Raw genomic sequence first — 19,958 nt, 5'->3', positions numbered from 1 at the left:
AGTCATGGGTAAACGGCGCATGTACCATTTAGCTCTCGATAAATGCCAATAGGGTTTATCTGATTCCTACCACTTTTTTTACCCCACCCTCATTGGTTTTTTCTATATATTACCTTGTTTGCCTATTGTAGAATTATATTTTTTTAGTTTTGACAAAATTGTGTCTGCCGCTACGGTTTGTGATAGTGAACGTTAATTTGTGATAGTTGTGATTGTGTCAACGCAAAATGAATACAGGATTTGAAGAATTTTTGCAAACCCTGCAGATTGTTCAAATATTTACGATGTTCGCGAGTGGTTTTTTTGAAAATTTGAAAATTCTGCGAACTGTGCGGGATCATATAAATAATCGAATTATATATAAGGATGCGGTTTTGGACAACAACGATCGAAAGTCATATGGTCTTTTGTTAGGAAGAATAAGACAATTGGGTAAGTTGATAATAGCTGATATCCTAAATTAATTAATTAATTGATTTAAGAAAAAATTCTAAATAATATTATTATTTTTTAACAGAAATTTTCGAAGCCGAGAAGGACGGGTGCATCAATAATGTCGAGATTCAACAGAAGAATAACTTGGAAAACCAATTTCGCTCATTTATAGAGCATGAATCTCGCATTGCTACTGCCCATCAATCTTCACCTGATGCTAGTTGGTCCAGCGATAAGGCTGTCGTGAATGCGACTTTTTCGAACAATAGCACCAGTAATAATAATTCATACAAAACGCAATCAACTGATGTCGATGAAGAAGAAGCTAGCGTAGTAAATGTATCGACATCGACATGGTCAAAAGGTATGTTGAAAATGAACATTTATTCATAACAGCTAATAATACGGAACGTTTTAGGGGCTACAGAAGGTGACGAAAGTGAAACATCAGATGTTCAAAGAGGTGCAGGGGAAAGAAGCGATACAGGTAATAGAATATAATAACATTAATAAATAAGTGATCATTAATAATAATAACTATTATTATTTCGCAGTAAACGGAGATCACAAATATTTCAATGAAAAAGGCGAGTGTGAGGCGTTCATACGTAAATTTGGGCTAACGGCAAGACGGATGGAATTTTCGTTTAAAGATGTGAACGATGACGAGATACCACAAAATTGGTTGAAGGTATTTTATACAAAAAAAAATAAATAAATAAATATTAAAATTTACGTTTGTTTCAGAATGCGTTTCAAGAGTTACTTGATTATATTACCCGTGGATTTCAACCCACCAGCATGATTGGAGTGGTCATCGAAAATGAAGAATTTCCAGACAAACCTGCCGGAATTTCTTTTCGAAGACTATCACAGCTGAGCGCGGACGTGGTGATGGACATCATTAGCGCTATCATTCAAAGCAACGCTAGCTTTTTCGCTAACGATAAGATGACTATCCGCATAGATGTGATTGATATGCCACTAGGTAGAGGATTTTCCGCACTGGATGGTAAGTGCGTGAATTTTAAAGAATTTTGTATCGCAAAAAACAGCATTTTTGTTGTGGATGTGAACAATTTTTGCCTAGCGGCGTCTCTAATTGTTGCTATTGAGTATACGGCTAACGGTTGCAATAGAAAGGTGCTACAGAAATTTAAAACAAAAAAGGGTAAAATAGATTTGCTAAATCTAGCTCAGGCACTTTGTCAAAGAGTAAATGTTGATATAACACATGGGGGCGGACACGCTGAAATTCAGCGGTTTCAAAATTACTTTAAAGAAGATTATATAATAGTTGTTTATAATAAACGCGACGGAACGTCGGTATATTTTAAAGGGGATTATAATATCAACAAGCCGAGGATTAACCTTTTATTGGAAGATCAACATTATAATGTAATTTTAAGTTTGACTGGTGCATTCGCAACGCGATTTTTCTGCGAATATTGTCTGACGAAGTATTCCCAGCAAGAACGCCATAAAAATTGTCCGTTTAAATGCCCGTGTTGCCTAACGTCGCCTCCATGTAACGACGACCCAAATGTAATAAGTTGTAATATGTGTAACAGGGTTTTTAAAGGGGAGATTTGTTTAAATAAACATAAAAAAGCCAAGACTTGCGATCGTATAAAGCGTTGTAGTACTTGTCACGCCGAGATTACACCAAAAAACAAAAAAAAGAGTACTCACAAGTGTGGAAAAAAATTTTGTAACACATGCAAAGAGGATAAGGATATTAGGCACGATTGCTACATGCACCCTTGCAAAGTTACGCGTAACAACAATGAAGCACATTTTGGTAGAAATAATAATTTTCTTTTCATCTTTTTTGATTTTGAAACGAGACAAGAGAAAAAAATTGGTGAAAAATTGTTTCTGCATGAACCAAATCTATGTGTAACGCAGCAAATATGTAAAAAGTGCTTGTCGAACGATGATATGAGCGAAAATTGTGGTGTATGTGGTCAACGCCAATACATTTTTAATAATGAGCCTGTATCACAGCTCATGGAACACATTGCCAAAATGTCAAAGATTTTCGCTGTGACAGCCATTGCACACAACATGAAAAATTTCGACGGAGCTTTTATACTACAACACATTTTTTCGAATATATCACGCTGGCAGCCAAAAGTTATAAAGCAAGGTATGAAAATATTATCGATAACATGCGGTGGTTCGATACGGTTCATAGACAGTTTGAATTTTATTCAGCTACCACTGGCGTCATTTCCTAAAACTTTTAAATTAGAAGGTGGTAAAGGATATTTTCCTCATTATTTCAACACGTTAGAGAATCAAAATTACACCGGAGACATACCATCAGTCGAGTATTACGGTTGTGATGTCATGAAAAAGAACGAACGCAGAGATTTCATGGACTGGCATCGTCGGCAAGTTGCCGATAATTATGTATTCACCATGAAAAATGAGATAATAAAATATTGTGTATCCGATGTTGATATTTTGAGGAGAGGGTGTTTGAAATTTCGCGAATGTTTTACGGAGAGCTGTAATGTAGACCCTTTGTTAGAGTGTATAACTATTGCGTCATCATGTAATCTCGTATTTAGGAGAAACTTTTTAAAACCCAACACAATAGGTATTATACCTACAGGGGGTTATAGAGGTAGGGATCGGCATAGTAAGATAGCGATAGCTTGGTTACTATGGCAAGAGTATACATTGCAATGCCGAATTAAGCACGCTGGAAATGGTCCAGAGGTTCGTTTGCGAGAAAATATCGTGGTCGACGGATTTTGCAGCGAAACAAACACCGTTTTTGAATTTTCCGGATGCTTCTGGCATGGGTGCCCTAGATGCTTTCCCGATTTTGATTCTGAATTGGCCGACAGAAATGAGCTGATGGTTACGCGGTATGAACGAACTATATTTAAAAACGAACGCATCAAAAATAACGGCTATAATTTGAATGTAATATGGGAGTGTGATTTTCGTAAACAAATAACGGAAAACCGGGAACTAAAGCAGTTTGTAGATAATCATTTATTTTCAAAAAACACACCCCTCAATCCGCGCGACAGTTTTTACGGTGGTCGTACGAACGCGTCACAGTTATATTACAAATGTCAACCAGGCGAGAGAATACTGTATTTCGATGTTTGCTCGTTGTACCCGTACGTAAACAAGTACGGTCGGTACCCTGTCGGTCATCCTACAGCCATTCATGTCGGCCATCCAGAATGCGTAAAAGTCGATCTAAACAAAGTCCATGGTTTTATTAAATGTATTGTTTTACCACCTGTTTCGTTGTATCACCCTGTTCTGCCGTACAAATGTAATGGTAAATTAACTTTTCCTCTTTGCAAAACGTGTGTTGAAACCCTGTATGAACAAGATTGCCCGCACAACGACGGACAGCGTCAGTTTACGGGTACTTTCGTTGCAGACGAGTTGCGTAAGGCTTTGGAGTTAAAGTACAGAATTATCGAAATTTTTGAAATATGGGAATACGACACCGTAAAATACGACCCAGAAACTAAAACAGGTGGGTTGTTTTCGGAGTACGTAAACACGTTTTTAAAAATAAAGCAAGAGTGTAGCGGGTGGCCTACATGGTGTAATACAGAACACGAGAAAGACAACTACATTCGCGAGTATTACGATCGTGAGGGGGTTAAATTAGAAAAAAACAAAATATGCAAGAATCCAGGGTTACGTTTCTTGGCCAAATTAATGCTCAATTCATTTTGGGGCAAATTCGGGCAGAGACAAAATCTGCAGCAGACTGCTATCATTGATCAGCCTTACAAGCTGTTCGAAATGTTTGCATCACCCGGTCGTTGCGTCAATAACTTAACCGTTATCAACCCTGAAGTACTCCTAGTAAATTGGGAGCGCGTGGAGGAGGATATATTGGCTTCTAGCACCACTAATGTAGCTATCGCTAGTTATACTACTGCTTCGGCACGATTAGTTCTTTATCATTTTTTGGAAAAGTTGGGACGACGAGTATTATATTACGACACTGACAGTGTTTTCTTCACTGCCAAACCAGACGAATGGGTACCTGATACCGGCGACTTTTTAGGCCAGCTAACCGACGAATTAGCTGATTATGGTCCAGGTAGTTACATTACGGAATTTGTGAGCGGCGGACCTAAAAATTACGCCTATGAATTCTTGAATGCTAACAAAGGGATAATTGAGCCAGTGTGTAAGGTGAAGGGTATAACTCTACACTACTCCAATAATCAAAAAGTTAATTTTAACGTATTAAAATCGATGATTCTGGATAAAGAGGCTCCAAACGTGGTCGAAGTAATCGATAAACAAATTTTTAAAGATAAATTTTTTAATATATTAACGAAAGACGCAACAAAAAAGTATAGAGTAAACTATACTAAACGTCGTAGGTTAAGCAATTCGTACGATACGCTCCCGTACGGGTACAAAGGAGCGCTTTAGTATTTTAGCAATAATAATATGTACATCCCTGGAATAATGTTTTTTTAATTATATGTGTATACATTTTTCTTTTTTTTTTTTGTACCGTTAAATGTAAGTTTGGATGTTTATTTGTACGTAGTTATTTGCGAAATGATGTATTTACTAAAAATTGTGAAATAAATATTGTTTTTCATTCATACACTTTTTTTTTCGCCGCCGTCCGCGCCCCCCGCCGTCCGCGCCCCGACCGCGCCCGCGCCCGCCGTCCGCGCCCCGCCCGCGCCCGCGCCCGCGCCCGCGCCCCGCCGTCCGCGCCCCGCCCGCGCCCGCGCCCCGCCGCCCGCCGCCCGCCCTCCTCGCCGCGCCTCACGCAGCCCGTGTTTTCTTTGTGTTTGGTGTGTGAATAAAATAAAAGACAATTTTAGAGAAAGGCTAAAATTTATTTAAAATACTGTTTAAAAAGTTTTGCACAAATAACATCGTTTTTTTTGTAACTACTGCTAAACATATTTATAAATTGATCTACATTATTACCAAGGGCGTAATTTAAAAGGAACAATATACAATACTTTCCACAAACATCCGACATCAGATGTTGAATTTGTTTAGTGTTGTAAGTGTACATAAGACTATTCCTCAGTATAAAATTTAAAATAGTCCCCTTAGGATTCCGTCCAAACGAATCAAAAAAATATGAATATCCGTATTTATCTATATAAATACCCACCCAGTGACTGCCTGGCATGAAGTCGGGATCTTCGTTCACAACGATGAATGATGGTTTGCTAACATAAAATGGAAGCGTATTGCTAGCAGAAACAAGAACATGACACCTCTTCAACTTCTGTATCTTCGATAGACAAGACTTGATTTGCATAGTATTCATTGTATATTTCTTTTAGGGTTTGTACGTTTTGTACAGCACAGTTAAAGTTGGTTAAATCACGATGATAGTCACAAACTTTTGGTTCGGGTAACTTTTTCACCGTTGGTATACAGTCAAGTTCGTCCTCTATGTTTACGATAACATTCTTCGGTAACAGTTTAGAAATATACCGTTTTTTCTCTAATCCTTTTACATAAACACAACAATCTATCTCCGACAATTTTGTTAAAATATTAGGTATTTCTTCATATGCGACGCCACCCGCACACCATGAAATACCGTGGCAGTGTTTTGTTACCCAATCTGCTTGCTTCTGATAACTATGCGGTAAAGTTGAAATGTCTTCGGGTGGTTTAAACAGGTAATGTTCTGGTTCTGATTTACGAAAATCAAGAATTGCCAATTCTTTAATGAAGAAACTCTTTCTTTCAATCAAGAAGCCTTGGTAATCAAGAAACAACACACACATTTTTCGATGCTAACAGGTCAACAGCTACACAACAAATAACCATACAGTCCTTCGACGGCACATTTTAACTTCCGTAGTCGATTATGATGTTACGCTTTTTGTCAATTTCTATAACGCTATCAAACTCGCCGTACACTAAACAGTTGATTGTCTCCGTTAAAGCAGTATTAAATCGTACTTCTAAACGTAAGCTACCGGTTTTAATCAGATTCCAATGTAATGGTGACGCTCCAGATAGATCGGGTGTTAGGTCGTACACAGTGATACAATAACCGTTGGGGTAGTCTTCTCTGCGAAGTCCGTTGCCCTCGTTCATAAAATGAATTCCGGTACCAGAAAATAACGTATGATACATGTTGATAAATTTCTTGCTATGTCCGTTAAAGGTGGGTTGTAAAGGTTTGCTGGGTATTTGCTGACCGTCAACACATAACGATAAATAATTCATATCAAAATGTTGAAAGTTAAAGGGGTTTAGTGTAAAGTCCCCATTAAAAGCTCTATTGGAAACGAACGCTACAGTACATCGTTTAGGTAACTGCCCCAAGTAAATGTTGTCAAGTGTTTTACTTTGGACCCCTTGCGGTATTGTTAAAACTTTTATTTCGGTTCTCGTTATAGGGTATTTGGCAGTTGTCATCTCCAAAGCTCTGGCATGAGCTAACATGACAGTTGGATTTATTTTATTACGTCTTACCAACAGTGTTGCATCCACAATATTCACTTTACCCGTAGTACCATCAGCTCCAATCAAAGCAAAACTGTTCCGAGACCTTACAAACTTTACACGTAGCTCGACACCGTTGATCAGAAATTTTTCTTGATTAAATATATCACAATTTAAGTGACCAATTAAATCAATTTGCTGACTTTTCTTTGTGAAATGATTCCTAGCTTTAAAGCCGATATTTTTTGTTCCATCGGCCGTGTCCATATCTCCTGGTGTATCGATGTACCATAATCCACATGTTAAATGTGATTTTTTGGCTGCTGGTCCGTAATTTAGAAGTGTTTCTAAGTAACATTTATACGCATATGTATTGTTAGGCGGCGAAATTAGTTTTTGATTTAGGTAAACATCGACTTGACTAAACATAGAGTGTAAAATATTATTTACGGGCGCAATGTTAATGTCGTCGGGTAGATTTGTACCATCCTCTTTAGTTATTTTCACAGTAAGCGATATCAACGTTTGGGATAAATCAATATATTCATCGCCGCTGCTGATCATAAATTCTAAAGGTGCATCGTCTGAAATACTTGACAATGTTTTGTACTCGATCCATTGCCCACTCTCGATACTGGTTTGTGTTGAAGGTAAAGCAAATAAATCCAATTCTGTTTTAATGCACTCACAACTTCGCGGATGTAGAAAAGCCATTGCTCGTAATATTAAAAAAATTAATCAATCAAAAATATCTGACGATCGCGACGACTTCTTTACTCTGCGGACTGGCAAACGCATCTGACGTGATTGTTTGCGGCGACGTCTTTTTGTAACACCTGAACCGACGAGATCGTCGATTTTTGTTTCTGCTTTGCGTTTCAAATTACCCACACTCTCTGATACACGTGAATTGAATGCCTCTTTCGGTGGTACGTTGTTTACAACGTCGTTGATGAAGTATGATCCAGAACGAAGTGCTTCTTTACCAATAGTTTTCAAACCACTTTTTACTAACGGGAAAACTGTTCGAAATAATCCTCTTAAAAAACTACCAAAACCTCGACCTTTTTGGTAAACAGCGCCTTTATAAATGGATCCTACACCTGAACCGGCCTGACCTATGTAGTAATCGTGGTAATGACAGGTCATTATAATATTCTTTTAAAATGAAGTTTCACGCACACAGTCCCAAACTGAAATGGCGTGCGCTCTCCAGTAGCTGTCCTTATATCAATTTCGATATGTTCAAATTCTCTTTTTAGCACAGGAGTATAATGAGGCTGCGAAAAGAACTGTACTCGATGCGTACCATACGTATACTTGTTGTTATCCACTACTACAATCCGCAAAACTTTTGCAAAAACATCACCAATCAGTTGAGGTTCTATAATATCACTGTATATAAACAGTTGCGATGGTAAACCCAATAATATATTACTAGGGTATGTAGAGATTTTATTCAGAATGTTAACATCGGGCTCGAACCCCAATTGTAAACTTAGTTTCGACGATAACCTTAAAGAAGTCATCTCAGTGCTAGAGCTCGCTACATGTATACGTTTACTACCATTGTTTAGTCGAAATTCAACACAATCTTTTTGCAAAATATTAACCTCATTTAGCGCCTTTAAGATTCCCTCTACTGACTCGTAGTTACCCGCATCTATCTTAGTCTTATAGTGAGCGTGTATTTCAATTGGTTTATTCAGATTTTCAAATTTTGATAACAATTTTTCTAATGTATACCCTCGCGATACGTTACTATCTATCCAGGCCGATAGTCTCTCATCGTTAAAATAACCAGCCAAGACAGCTTTGTTTGATTTCTTTTTAATGATAATTTTATATTCACAATATATAACATTTTCACCATCGTTGACAGTGAAAAATGAACACGGTAACTGTATTTCTGATAAACCAACACACCACTCTCCTTCTAAATGTATAGTTTTTGGAAGTTGCGTACAAAAATTGGCCGATGTATTTTTTGGAAAATAGTTCAGGGAACTATTAGACAAGAGCGTAAGATAAAACTCGTCTGAATTATTCATATTTGCGTTAGAGTTTCAATCGGGATCCAGCTGTTGAATTTTTTCGGGTAATTTTTCCACTGCACGAATACTTCACAGCGACCGTTTTTATAACGCTTTTTCAAAACCTTGTCAACTTGAAACACGTCGTCCGGGTTGTACTTTATTCTTTGAAGTTCGGGATGATAGAAAACACCCTCTATAGGCTCGTTCATAATATCACTGATTTTATATACTACAGGGTCTCGATTTATTACATCCGTAATTTTAAAAATCTCCCCACTCCAATTTGTCTCATAACCTTTCTCAAACGCATGCTTATATTTACCGATTCTAACGTAATCACCAATTTTATATTTCTTCGTACGACTTCTTTTGCTAACAGTCGACGTGGAATTTTTAATATTGTGATAAACTTCCAAGATATTATCGGAATTTACGTCAACAGGAGCCATTTTTATAGTTTGGTGAAAGGTATTGTTGTAAGAAACGACAAAATTTTGTAAAACATCTATGTATTTAAAAGTATTTGCATGAGTAAAGTATTTGTACATTTTTGATTTTAATGTTCTGTTAAAACGTTCAATAACGGCTGCCTTTACGTCGGGATTTTTCGCAACGTAAAAGTTTATATCGTTCTTCTTAAACAGTTTTTGAACATTTTTAGCTAAAAACTCTTTTCCTTTATCGGTCTGTACATTGCCCGGGATTTGTTCGGTAAAAATTTCTTCAAAAGCTGCAGCTACATCAGAACCAGATTTACTGTATAACGGTATGACATAAGCGAACTTAGAGAACACGTCAATGACAGTCAATAGATACTTCACACCATCATTATACGATGCTAATTTTCTCATGTCAATCAAATCAGCCTGAAATAAGTCATTGATATTCGTCACTAAATACCTATTTCTCTTAAACTTGCGACGAATTTGCTTATGTAAGGTGTATGCGTCTTGTTTTTCGAGCCAATCCTGAATGCGTTGATGCGGCAAGTTTGTGGCTTTACGAATTTTATTTATTCCGGAAAAACTGATAGGGTCCGTTGTTGTATAATACCGTCTATTAAGCATATCCGGTATACTCATGGCGTATAAGGTGACCACTTAATCTTTCGTCGATTCTTAGATTTCGTTGTATTATTCCCAATTGAACTTGATACGGGTGTTACAGCATCTGATATGCGGCTATTTTTTTTTTTAACATCTGGGACCACTTCTGTCGACGTTGGCTCTTCAGCGTCTAACCTCTGTTCTCTTGATAAAATCTTATTAAGTTGTTGTAATCGCTTCTGATTTGCAATTAAAACACGTGGAACGTTTACTTGTTTGAGCACGTTTACAAATTCCTCCCAACCTTTGGGTTCCGTTGTTGATCTACTACTCCGTACAAGGTCATACACTAGATCGATTATATTCGAATCTTCTATACTGCGTCCTTCAAAACTGACGACGCCGTTGTCACTCCACGTCACTCCGCCGTCTTTTAACTTATGAAGTAAGAGCAAAGCTTTACTTGAACACGATTTAGGTAAAACTGATACAATATTTTGGAAACCGTCATCAGAGTCAACTATTTCTTTCTTTTGTTTTACCGAATCTTCTATCATGGGTAGTTCGACAGGCCTTCGAGTGTGATTCAATACATTTAAATATTTTTGAAGAATTTGATTGTACAACAACCACTTCTCACGGTCGTCGTTTCTTTTATTTAATATTAATTGCATTTCTTGATCGAAGCGCGATATCGGATCGGGTGCGTTTTTTTGAAATTGGCTCATTTTCTCCAGTAACGACGGATCTACCAATACCATTTTCTTAGCGTGTTCCATTGTTAAACGAATGTATCTATCTGTTTATTTATTCAAAAGTCCTCCCAAAACTCCAGAGATAATTGGAGCAAGTAGCAATGGTAGGAATGCTCCGCCTTTTTGTACTAACAATTTTTTCTTTTCCCCTCTGGAAATTCGTCGCTTAACCAGTTGACGCAAAGTTTTTTTATATTTCCCTAACTTAGCTTTCTGCGTTTTCGATAAAGGAACTTTCCCTAATAAAGTATTGTGCGCACACTCACATATGCAATGTATTAACTCCTTGTCTGCACACGCTAAAACTGCTTTTCTATATTGAGGTTTTGTTTTGTGAAGAAATTTTAAAAGCGGAGCGTTATTGTGTAACGTGCGCGACATCTCACAGCCAAATGATTTTTTTTATCGCAACTTGCTATTTTTATGTGTTTTTTGCAAATAGACAAAAGTTGGTTCTTCGTCAGGTAAAATATTCGTCCGAATGCGGTAATCATCTGGTGTGTCCTGCTTTAAGTCAATTAGTAAATACGTATGAGGTTTCGATGTTGCATCTTTATAAACCTCTTGTATAAATTTTACGTTTTCGGGAAATATCTGTCTAGCCAAATAAGTGATCTGAGCGCGATCTCTTGGGTTCTTGAAATATATTATGTAATTGGCGTTAAGAGATATATCTCTTTGGCCTCTGCCTTGGTGAAATAAATTTTGCGTTATGTAAAATACACTAATTTGACGATGATGACTACCTTTTGTAAAAATATCCACAATGCTTGCATTCGTCTCACGCATTAGGTCGTCTAATATCATAAGCACCGGTTCGGATCCATCAAATGTGGACATATCCGGTATTCCTTGATGATACTCGATAAAAAGTTGCGATTCTTGATATAATGGCTGCCATTCGTCGTAACACCAAATCACTTTTTTGAAAACGGTATCACACAAATAATTTAAGTGCTTTAAAAATCTGTGAACAAAGTGAGATTTACCACAACTTGTTGGACCAGCTATTATTGCTGTGAAAGGTGCTTTGAATTGATAATCCATTTTAACTTGTTTTCTGTATCAGGTAAAAGAGTTGTTCTCTCCAACAGGTTAAAGAGTAAAATGCGAATTTCACTGAGACGTACAACTTCATATAGAGATACACCTTTTGTGCACAAGTGATATAACAATAATAATAAGAAAAACTAGATTGCTCATTTTATTTATTTATTTATTTATTTATTTATTTATTTTACACAACAGAGGGGCAATTAAAATCATTATGTAGAGTGAAATAGCTTAACTTCTTTTCTATGTGAGATTTTATAGTATAAGGTGTCTTCATCCACATGTCGTATAACATCGGATCATGTTCATAGGTGTCCTGGATGATTGTGATGATAGCCTTGTCCACTCCTTTATCAGAATCACTATTTCCATGTTCCATCAGATGTAAAGCAACGTTTGTTACAAATTGGTCGTAATCAGGTAGTAACTTCTGTTTAAATGCACGCTGTCTCAAATGCCCCAAGAAATATTCTTTTAGAGCCAACAGAGTTCCAATCGTAGCGTGTTGTAGAAAAAGAGATTGATATACATCTTCTTCACTTGTTGATTTGAACTGCAATACCATCCCCTTCTTTAGAATAACGTCATACTTCCTTGTTTCGAACAGCATCACATCTTTCGGAATATCACGAATTTTGTCCTCTGTGAGCTCCAGCTTCTCCAGAAATTCGATAAATTCTTGATGATTAAAAACGGCTGCAGCTGTGAGGCTCGGATTGTACATCTTGATTACTGGTTCGTAATCCTTGAATGGTTGCATACCGATACTTATAAATTTGCTACCGGATCTAGTCAATGGTAAAATTGTTTCATCAACCAATCGATACTTTTCATTTGTTACTTTTCTTCGTAGCTTCTCTTTCTCCAAAGCTTTCGCCGCTGCATCGATTGACTGCTCGACATTGTTCCATTCATCAACAGTTATCATAGATTCACCCTCCATTGCACGCGGTGGCTCGGGAGAAGATGGGAGACTGATTTCAGATGTTTCCATTTTCAGAGGAGGATTGCTCTTCATCATGTTTTGGTGTTTGGTATGTACAGCGTCTTCGACGTTAACCAAGGAACGTTCTTCTTGTGCGTGAAGATCCACACCTGCACTGGTGTTTTTCTTTCTCCTTTTGATGACTTGTGACAACTCTTCGGGAATATCACCAGAACGTTTAAATCCGTACATGTTTATCTACACAAACAAACAAAAAAAATTACTAACCTTTAATAAATAAAACAGAGTTATTATAACTTACCTTATTATTATTTACACAGACACTAGCACTGCAACAACTAATAATAATAACAAACAATCAGACACAACTGACACTTGGTAGAATTGCAAAACGAAACACCAGCTGAAGCGACACAACAACTAAGAGTAAAATGTGTATTCATCACCCTTCTTCTATTTATATACAGTGGTTAACGACTTCGGAGAGGGAGTACAACAAGAAAATACATGCAGAAACAAGTCTGTGCTTGTAGATGATGACTCGTCTGCAAAAAGTGCGTCGTCGGTATGTCTTTAATAACAAAAAGCTAATGGACAAACATCATAATGAGATGTTGCCGTGGGGCTAGTGATTAATGACTTCGGAGAATGGGTATAACAAGAAAATACATGCAGAAACAAGTCTCTGCTTGTAGATGATGAGTCGCTTGCATAGAGTGCGTCATCATTATTGAGCTATTGGCACGGGCTAATGGTCATTACGATCTAATTTTTAGTTAATAATGCAATCGATCAAAGAATTATCAAAACGCTTCAGATATTAACCCACATCAAATCGTATTATATTCAGAATGAATTAATGATGGTGTAATTAGTATTTTAATCATTGATTCAATTGCGTAATCTTAAAACATTATCGTCTTTATGTACATATGCATGCAACCCGCAATACACAATTAAAAATATATATTTAAATTTAAATTATTTAATTCCGATATCAAATTCATAGTGATCTAATTAAATTTAATAATGATATAATTAATTTAATTACGTTCGCGAATAAAAATTAAATTATGAGTAATCAAAATCCATTAAGATCATTATCTTGATTGACAGCACACGTCAAAAATCCATTAAGATCGTTATCTTGATTGACAGCTGTCAAGATAACGTCACCTGTCAACATGATTTATTACCCCACTAATCCTAGGCACTATCTACTCCTACCTTATAACTGATTCTACGTGTTGGTTATAAACAATTAATATTAAGTATAATATTATAATAAAAAATTGGTCGAAGTTTATTTCGACGAACTTTCTCCGCCCCTGAAACAAATCACGCTTTTTTAAAAAATTATAGAATTTGATTTTGCAATTTCTGTTTTGTGATAAACTCTATAAAGTAAAAATGAATGGCGTAAATAACATCTCTAGCGGCCCCTGCGGCGTGGGGGCGCAAATTGCAAGGTACCGTCCGCACAAGTGCGAACGATCGAAAATTTTAAATCAGATAACCAACGGGAAAATGATCTCTTATTTTATTAGTAATTGCATGGTTAACTTCGAGTATTTATGTTTATACTTCGAAAGAATTCGATTATAATCACCTTCAAGCATCGGCGGCCACATAAAAGCAAGTGAAATTTGATTGATATTGTTTCCTGAATACACAGCAAAACGGTCCGAAAATTATTTTCATGGTACCAACTTATTGCTAAATGTAAAGCAATTGTTTGCATGATTATTACTGCAATAATTTGGTTTGACTTCACAAAAATTATTAAAATTTTAGTGGTCATGTTTATAAAATTCGTTTCGTTTCGTAAACGAAGGAGTAAAGTACTCTGCATATCTCTCATTCAGAAATTATACCTATGCTAAACATGTCAGCTTATTTTATATAGCGGTAGTTGAATGTGAAAAAGTATGCGTCCTAAATGAGTGTCCGGTGCTGTTAACGACCTGTTGAAACCAAAAATTATGTTTGAAATTGATTTAGATTTAGAATAAGCCGTAATTTATTACGAAAAGTTAAAGTAGACGTGTACGTATGGCTACAAGCCTATGTTTCAAATTGTAATTTAAGTATTCCTATTTATTCTGCGCTTTCTAAAATTTCGTTACGAGGTTCTGGTTTTTGCCCATCCATTTTCTGTCGTCCTATAATTTTTCAATTTGATAGCAGGCAGCGCAGTCTAAATGTTGTGTTTTACGGCTCGGCTGTATGCACTGCGTGTGTATCACGTCAATCAAGCTTCTTATGGCAGATGTCGGTCTTAAACTGGCGTTGCCCCCGTAAAAATAAAATCAAAAGTTGATTACAGCCAGCAAACAAGTTGACATGCAGCAACATCATCACTCGAAACAAAGCCTATCGGATTACAAGCGAGCATTACGGTTCGAAATTTAAAGTTAATAAACGGCGAAAAGCTGGCAAGTTGTTTACCTGAGAACGTATAAAAATTCAGGTGCCGTTCATCCCCCAATTCGAAAAGTGAGACCAATGACCTCTATAAATTTAAACGGCAGGTAGTGTGGAAAGAACAAAAAGGGCGAATCGACATTTGCATGTTAGATGAGGGCGGTTAGAAAGATCGCTTTTAACACGTCACCTGTAGAAGAGGGTCGATACTGCATAAATTCGGATGGACTCAAGATAAACATCGAGAATTCCTGCAGCTCAGAACCCATATATTTTAACCTTTATTATCATTATGTCGCACGGCCGTCAGCAAGGAATTATATCATTTCGGTCGTACACGATCGGAATTTAAATCGGAATCTAAAAATCTCTTGTTATTCGAACAACATCACCAGCAAAACAGGGAAGCGCTCGCCGATTTTAGGTTTTTAAATTCCAGTAAGGTAGATATAAAGCGAAGATCAATTTTATTTGTCACGTTAAACAAAGTGGTTACCACTTATGGAGTTGACTAAACTGTTATGGAATCGCGAAATCAACTATGCCGACATGGTTTGCCACATACTACAAGAATCCTCACGATGTCACCCTTATTAGCTGTTTACACGTACTTAGCATATTTAATACTTTACGTCAATTAACAGAACGACCCAAAACAAAATTATAACAATATTTATAATTAAATATAACACATTTACATTGAAATACGTTCTGCTATACAGTGCATCTTTTTTAAAAGTGGCCGTAGGGATTCCCATGTTAACTTATGTTTGAGTAAAGGATTCAGAGACGAAATTTTTACTGGATGTAATTTGAGTTATCTTTTGTCGATTTTATTAAAAGTCACGTTTTAAATTAAAGGATATTTCTTGAAAAAAAATATATATCTGGATATTTTTGTCGGTAATATTTAGAGAGCGGATTTCTGTCGGGGTAATCAAGGCCAAACTCGGTACGGCTCGTACGGGATGGGAATTCATTGCAGTTACGGGCTGCACTTCGTTTATTTGAGATTAGAATAATGCTGATTCGTTGCACTCTGCTGTTAATTCCCGTTCTCATTTACTTAGCCGTTTGATTAATAAATCGTTAATTGTATTTATGGAATAAGTGACGAATAAATTCAGTGATTATCTATCACCCGCTACTGAGTCCCGGCGATCCAGCGCGTTCCCACTTATAATCGTGACGTAACCCGACAGAAATCCGCTGTCTAGCTAATATTGTAGGCAGCCATGTAAAAACAGACATTTATCTGACGTTTCTAAACTTTGATTACTCGTTCGATTACTGGTTTTTAGTGACCTAAATTCGTCAACATGCTGCAATACACTTTTAAAGAAAAAGTGGAAATGGTCACTGGATACATTAAAGACTTATCGATAAAAGAAATTGCCCAAAGTTTTGGTGCAGTATTTTATGCCAGATTTATACAGTGTTTCTCGCAATTCTCGCTTGTCATTAAAATCATTTTTAAGCTGTCATTTAAAGTCATCCTTTTTATTGTAATCTTCTGGAAAATCCGCAATATCTGAGGAAGTTGTTAATGATTTGAGACGACTTAAGCTGAATCCGCAAACATCTTTGACAAGATTTCGTCAGCAGTTACGAGTTCCTGTTGCAACATGAAATTCAACAATGAGTATTGACGAAATGGTTACAGAACATTTTTGAAATGAAAAAGAGAGTGAACTTGTCTTGAACAAAATGGTGAACATTTTTCAACATTTACTGTTATGTTCAACCGCAATAAATTTGTTTCTTTTTCTTGTAATGAATTAGATTTATTTTTTAATAAGATATGAAACATTTAGGCAACCATTTATACAGATGCGTGTGGTCTAAATCATGTGCCCTTGGGCATTTAGTAAAGTTCAAATCTGAAAGGCGGTACGTATTCATGACCTACTTCGACCCTATAATCATTTATAGAAACCCTGTAGGTTGCCTCGATTGTGTAGATTAAAAACGCTGTTATCTTTTATTTTCTTCATTTATGTATGAATTCCATCATTATGTTTATTTTATAAAAACTGCAATAAAAGTGTTAAGCGATTAAATTATGATACCTCAAAACTTTTTATGATGTACGTAAACTTTTTAACCAAAATCAATTTTACTTTTTAAAGCACAAATTAACAGTTTACTTCAAAAAGTGGAGGTGGGGATTGAAAAACTAGGATCCTAAGGCTATTTCCACCGCAAAAATCATTTCTGGGTTTTCACCGTAACAAAAGTTAACATGGGGTCTAAAATTTTACATCGGAATCTCCATGGCCACTTTTAAAAAAGATGCACTGTAGGTGAGTATGTATACACAGGGTCGTCGTAATGAGGGGGTTTGAGGGGGTAGCGTACCACCACCCCCCCCCAAATTCAGAACCTTTTAAAAGCTGCCAAAATGATAAATAGTTGGCAAATCATTCGATTATCTACATTAAAAAAAAATTAAGTTGAACGGAAAAAACAGTAATATGCAAAATTTTTTGCCATGAAAAATATAGTTTAATCAATAAATACTATTTGAGTTGGCAATGGAATTAAGCAATTCTGGGAAATGTTTCTTACGCTGCTATTGTCTAAGCTACTTCAAATGGTTGTCGCTCAAGAAATTTAAGTTGTGGTAGTGTCAAATTTTAACAACAATCCATTACCAATTTTCTTTCAAGTTAAATGTCATTATCAACCATGTACCAACTGAAACAATAATTATTCATCACATTCTATACAGGGTGTCCCAGAATTCGCGACATTCCCGTGAATGACATGTTCCCTGTGCCGAACTGTGCCGTAATTCGCAAAAAGACTTGTCCAGGCTTTAACCGTGTGAGAACTGGAAGGCGATTAAGTTGACCAATAGAGAGGCTGCTTTTATATCCGAACGTTTCTATGTTCAAAGTTACCTATGCCAAGAACAAAAAATCGGGTAATACTAAAGTTGAATGAATTTTTTCCGAATCCCCCTCCGTCAACAAAAGGAAACAGAAGTGTGGTTATAAATTTAATCATTTTGACAATTGTTTGTCATAAACTGTCACGCAGTTTATCACTGGCCTGAAGAGACGCTTCTGCGCCAAAGATGACTGATTAATGTACACAGAGACATCAAGGTTTACTTTAAGGCAAGTAGCATGGGACAGAAGTTATTTCTGCTGCCATTCTAGTTAAATTGTGTTTAACTGGGCTGTACATGTCATAAGAGACGCTGTTTCATTTCATCATAGGCAAATAATACATTTATTACTATTCTACATAGAGTAGCTACCGAAGAGCAGGTATTAGAAGTCATTTTCTTAGAGCCCCGTGAATAACTGTCGGCACCCAGACCAACATGTGTTTCACCGATTGTTACATCGAGCAAGAGAAGATGGATCTTTGCAACCTAGTCGGAAAGGCCGTGCTGGGACTCCACGGAATGTACGTGTAGGTGCTGAAGAGCAAGTGTTAGAAAACATGGAAGCGAATCCTAGGAGAAGTGTCCTCTACGTAGCGCAAATGAGTGGATGCTCTAGATCGACCACTCATCGTATCCTTCAAGAGAGAAGACTGCATCCTTACCATTACACGAGAGTGCAGCATCTGCGACCAACCGACTACCCGCGACGAGTACATTTTGCTCAATGCGACAAAATGAACTAAATCCTGATTTTACACGGCGCATTCTTTTCACCGACGAATGTTCATTTTCCCGAGAAGGAATGTTTAATGCACACAATTGGCATTTCTGGGCACACGAAAATCCACATCTCACTAGGGTGAGAGCATATCAGGAGCGATTTACTATTAATCTATGGGCTGGAATCATTGGTACTACTGTGGTAAAAATTTTAATGCATCTGATAAAATTATCACTAAACTCCGTTCCTGTTTTTTTAGGTGGGGCCGTTTGTGTTACCTGATCGCCTTAATGGGGATGCATATGCTAATTTTCTACGACTAGAGCTTCCGGCATTGTTGGAAGACGTTCCTTTGAATGTACGGCGGAATATGTGATTTCAGCACGACGGCGCTCCTCCACATAATTCGATACTTGTACGACGAACATTGAAAAGAGTATCGTCATAGGTGGATTGGGCGTGGCAGTACTAACATCTGGCCTCCTAGATCTCCAGACCTTTCTGCTTTGGACTTTTTTTTTGGAATCAAATTAAAAATTACGTATATAGAGAACCCCTAGATATGTTAGAAGAACTGGAAGAGAGACTGCACGAAGCCTACGCTACAGTTACTCCTGAGATGTTAAATAATACACAACATAATTCGACGAGCTAGAACTTGCATTGAAGTTAATGGTGGTCATTTTGAGCACATTGTTTAATAACGTTACAGTACAACGATTCCAGCCCATAGATTAATAGTATTGCTCTTGATATGCTCCCACGTTAGCGAAATGTGGATTTTCGTTTGCCCAGAAGTGCCAATTGTGCGCATTAAATATTCCTTTTCGGGAAAATCAACATTCGTCGGCGAAAAGAATGTGCCGTGAAAAATCAGGATTTAGTTCATTTTGTCGCAGTAACCATTTAGCAATAGTAAGGATGCAGATTTTTCTCTGTAAGGATACGATGCATGATCGATCTTGAGCATCCAATCATTTGTGCCACTTGTTCTTCACCGTCTATGGGTATAATCAGGGGAGCCCCAGCACAACTTTCCGAATAGGCTGAAAAGATCCATCTTCTTTTGCTGGATGCAACAAACGACGAAACACATGCTGGTCAAGGAGCCGATGATTGGGGAAAAGACCTGTATATTCGCGCACAGCAGTGGCTGCATAGCGTGTACACTCTCCATAAATTAACATCATTTCCAAATATTCTTTATACTA

General features: G+C 37.0%; 3 protein-coding genes across 3 annotated transcripts; 1 reads left to right on the top strand and 2 right to left on the bottom strand.

Moving 5' to 3' along the window:
* The first annotated feature begins 32 nt into the window (after nucleotides 1-32).
* LOC135128252 (uncharacterized) lies at nucleotides 33-4,866 on the top strand. Its single transcript, XM_064055152.1, has 5 exons — nucleotides 33-432; nucleotides 518-799; nucleotides 854-922; nucleotides 990-1,126; nucleotides 1,183-4,866. Exons 1-5 carry the CDS (start codon nucleotides 228-230, stop codon nucleotides 4,864-4,866), a joined length of 4,377 nt encoding a protein of 1,458 aa, XP_063911222.1. The 5' UTR covers nucleotides 33-227.
* A 1,401-nt stretch (nucleotides 4,867-6,267) lies between these two features.
* On the bottom strand, nucleotides 6,268-7,584 carry LOC135128251 (uncharacterized protein F54H12.2-like). Its single transcript, XM_064055151.1, has one exon. The coding sequence runs from the start codon at nucleotides 7,582-7,584 to the stop codon at nucleotides 6,268-6,270; it is 1,317 nt and encodes a 438-aa protein (XP_063911221.1).
* Nucleotides 7,585-11,944: 4,360 nt separating this feature from the next.
* On the bottom strand, nucleotides 11,945-13,551 carry LOC135128250 (uncharacterized). The gene is made up of 2 exons (XM_064055150.1): nucleotides 13,008-13,551; nucleotides 11,945-12,943 (listed from the first exon to the last, which is right to left on the bottom strand). Exon 2 carries the CDS (start codon nucleotides 12,935-12,937, stop codon nucleotides 11,945-11,947), a length of 993 nt encoding a protein of 330 aa, XP_063911220.1. The 5' UTR covers nucleotides 12,938-12,943; nucleotides 13,008-13,551.
* Between the last annotated feature and the right edge of the window lie 6,407 nt (nucleotides 13,552-19,958).

This window comes from Zophobas morio, unplaced genomic scaffold (genome assembly GCF_036711695.1).
Source record: "Zophobas morio isolate AGI-343-1 ecotype UQ-CSIRO unplaced genomic scaffold, CSIRO_AGI_Zmor_V1 ptg000012l, whole genome shotgun sequence".
Classification (NCBI taxonomy): Eukaryota; Metazoa; Arthropoda; class Insecta; order Coleoptera; family Tenebrionidae; genus Zophobas; species Zophobas morio.
Note: the sequence above shows the minus strand (reverse complement) of the source record. Positions and strands in the feature narration are given on the sequence as shown.